The sequence below is a fragment of the Priapulus caudatus genome, unplaced genomic scaffold, assembly GCF_000485595.1.
Source record: "Priapulus caudatus unplaced genomic scaffold, Priapulus_caudatus-5.0.1 Scaffold988, whole genome shotgun sequence".
Lineage (NCBI taxonomy): Eukaryota > Metazoa > Priapulida > Priapulimorpha > Priapulimorphida > Priapulidae > Priapulus > Priapulus caudatus.
The window spans coordinates 21,148-23,165 of record NW_014578049.1 but is presented as its reverse complement, the minus strand read 5'-3'; the positions used below and the strand labels follow the sequence as shown (position 1 = coordinate 23,165).

At 55.3% G+C, this 2,018-nt stretch overlaps 1 protein-coding gene across 1 annotated transcript in view; it reads right to left on the bottom strand.

The window, feature by feature from the left end:
• Positions 1-494: 494 nt before the first annotated feature.
• The window catches only part of LOC106814836 (PH domain leucine-rich repeat protein phosphatase 1-like), a gene marked incomplete at both ends in the record, with an annotated part of 19,111 nt that continues 17,587 nt past the window's right edge, over positions 495-2,018 (bottom strand). The window contains 1 exon segment of the mRNA XM_014819195.1: positions 495-696. Within this exon segment, the coding sequence (XP_014674681.1) occupies positions 495-696 (202 nt within the window).

Below are 2,018 nucleotides of genomic sequence, written 5' to 3'. Positions count from 1 at the left end.
GAGGTAGGAGCAGCCGATCATCCGAGTCGCCTCCGTGTTCCCGTTCACCTTGTTGTCCTGCGGAGAGGGAAGCTGCTCAGGGCGGTTGCTATGGGGGATGCTACTTATGGTTGCTATGGGGATGCTAAGTTCGGTTGCTATGGGGATGCTGCTTATGGTTGCTATAGAGAAGCTACGTATGTTTGCTGTAGGAATGTTATCTATGGTTGCTATGGGGAAGCTACCTATAGTTGCTATGGGGATGCTTCCTGATTGGAGAAAACACACAGACAAACTAGATAAACAAAAAACACACAGATAAACTAGATAAAAAAAGAACACAGAGATAAGCTAAATAAAATAACACAGAAAAACTATATATATATAAAAACACAGACAAGCATGGTAAAACAACTAAACTATGGTATAAAAAATTAATGCTTCCCGTCTGCACCGACGATGACGTCATCACTTACGTCTGTGATGATGCCGCCGTTGCGCTGCACGCGCTCGCACTCCGGCTCGTCGCCGGCGACCGTGAACAGCCGCGAGAGCCGCAGTGCCTCCCCCTGGCGGCACAGCACGACCTCGCACGAGCCGACGTTGGCGACACCTAGCGAGTAGTCGCCGTAGCTGTCGACGTCGTCCGCCGCGGCGGCGCGGATGTGGCAGAGAGCGGCGGACGCGCCCAGACGCTGTCCGCTCGCCTTCAGCTTCCTGTCAGACAGGTAGATAGATAAATAAGATGGGTAGATGACGTCGCGGTTGCGATTGGATGACATCACGGTCGCAACGCACGCACGCACACACACACACGCACGCACGCACACGCACGCGTGCACGGCGATGACCACATTGCGCTTAACCGACCGCCGGATGCGTGACCTGATGCGGCCGCCGCCGCGCCCCCTACAGGTGCGTATCCTCAAAGCTGACCTTAGTCACCACCTGTACGAGCTGACCCTTACCCTGACCCCCGCCCTGACCCCCGCCCTGACCTCTGACCGGACCTTTGACCGCTGGCTCTCCCGCCGTACGGCCGACAAGCGGCGACGCCGACGCTCGACTCTTCCGTATCACAAACGTGCCACCGGGTGGCGCCACCGTCGTCGGCCGACGGTCGTCTTCCCGGCGCAGAAGCAGTTCGTCGGTGAGGAATTCCCAGGAGTCGCAGCGCTCCATGAGCGACGCGACCGCAGCGCCATCTGTCGTGACGTCGGCGGCGGTGGCGCTGGCGCTGACGCTAGCGTCGCGATGGCTGGGCGGAGATGGAATGCTCTGCTGTTTGGCTGTTCGGCGGAAACGAGGAAATGATTTATATTTTAACTAAACGAAATGTTGTATATTACACGCGCACATACACAAACAAACACGCACGCACGCGCGCACACACACACAGACACGCACACACGCGCGCACACAAACAAACATACACGCACGTATGAATATATATATATATATATGTGTGTGTGTTTGTGCGTGCGTGCGTGCGTGCGTGCGTGCGTGCGTGCGTGCGTGCGTGCGTGCGTGCGCGCGTGCGTGCGTGTGCGTGCGTGTGTGTGTATGTATAAGATAATTTCTCATGTAGGACGGCAAATTTCAGCTGTTTTAGCTACTACTAAGTTTATTGGTTTCGATACTATCAATTTAATATATCATATTTTATTTCAACTTTCTGACGTCGGCGACTACGCGCATGCGCAATGCGCCATCTCACCTGTGCCTCGAGCTTTCGTAGGGGGCGCCAGCTTCTGACTCTTCCGCGTGAGGGAGCCACTGCCGAGCTGGCTGTTGGTCACGTGCATCTCGGTGTCGATGACGTCATGCTCGGGGGGTCGGGAGCGGCGGTGGCTGCTTCGAGAGGAAGGTTGATAGTCGGACGTCTCCCCCTCCTCTTCTTCTTGCTCCGTGAAGCTTGGCTCTTCCTCCTCCTCCTCCCTCGCCTCCTCCTCCTTCTCATGTTTCCCAGCATAGTAAGCCTGCAATAGTTATATGCACACTAACTAACACATACATACACACACACACACACACACACA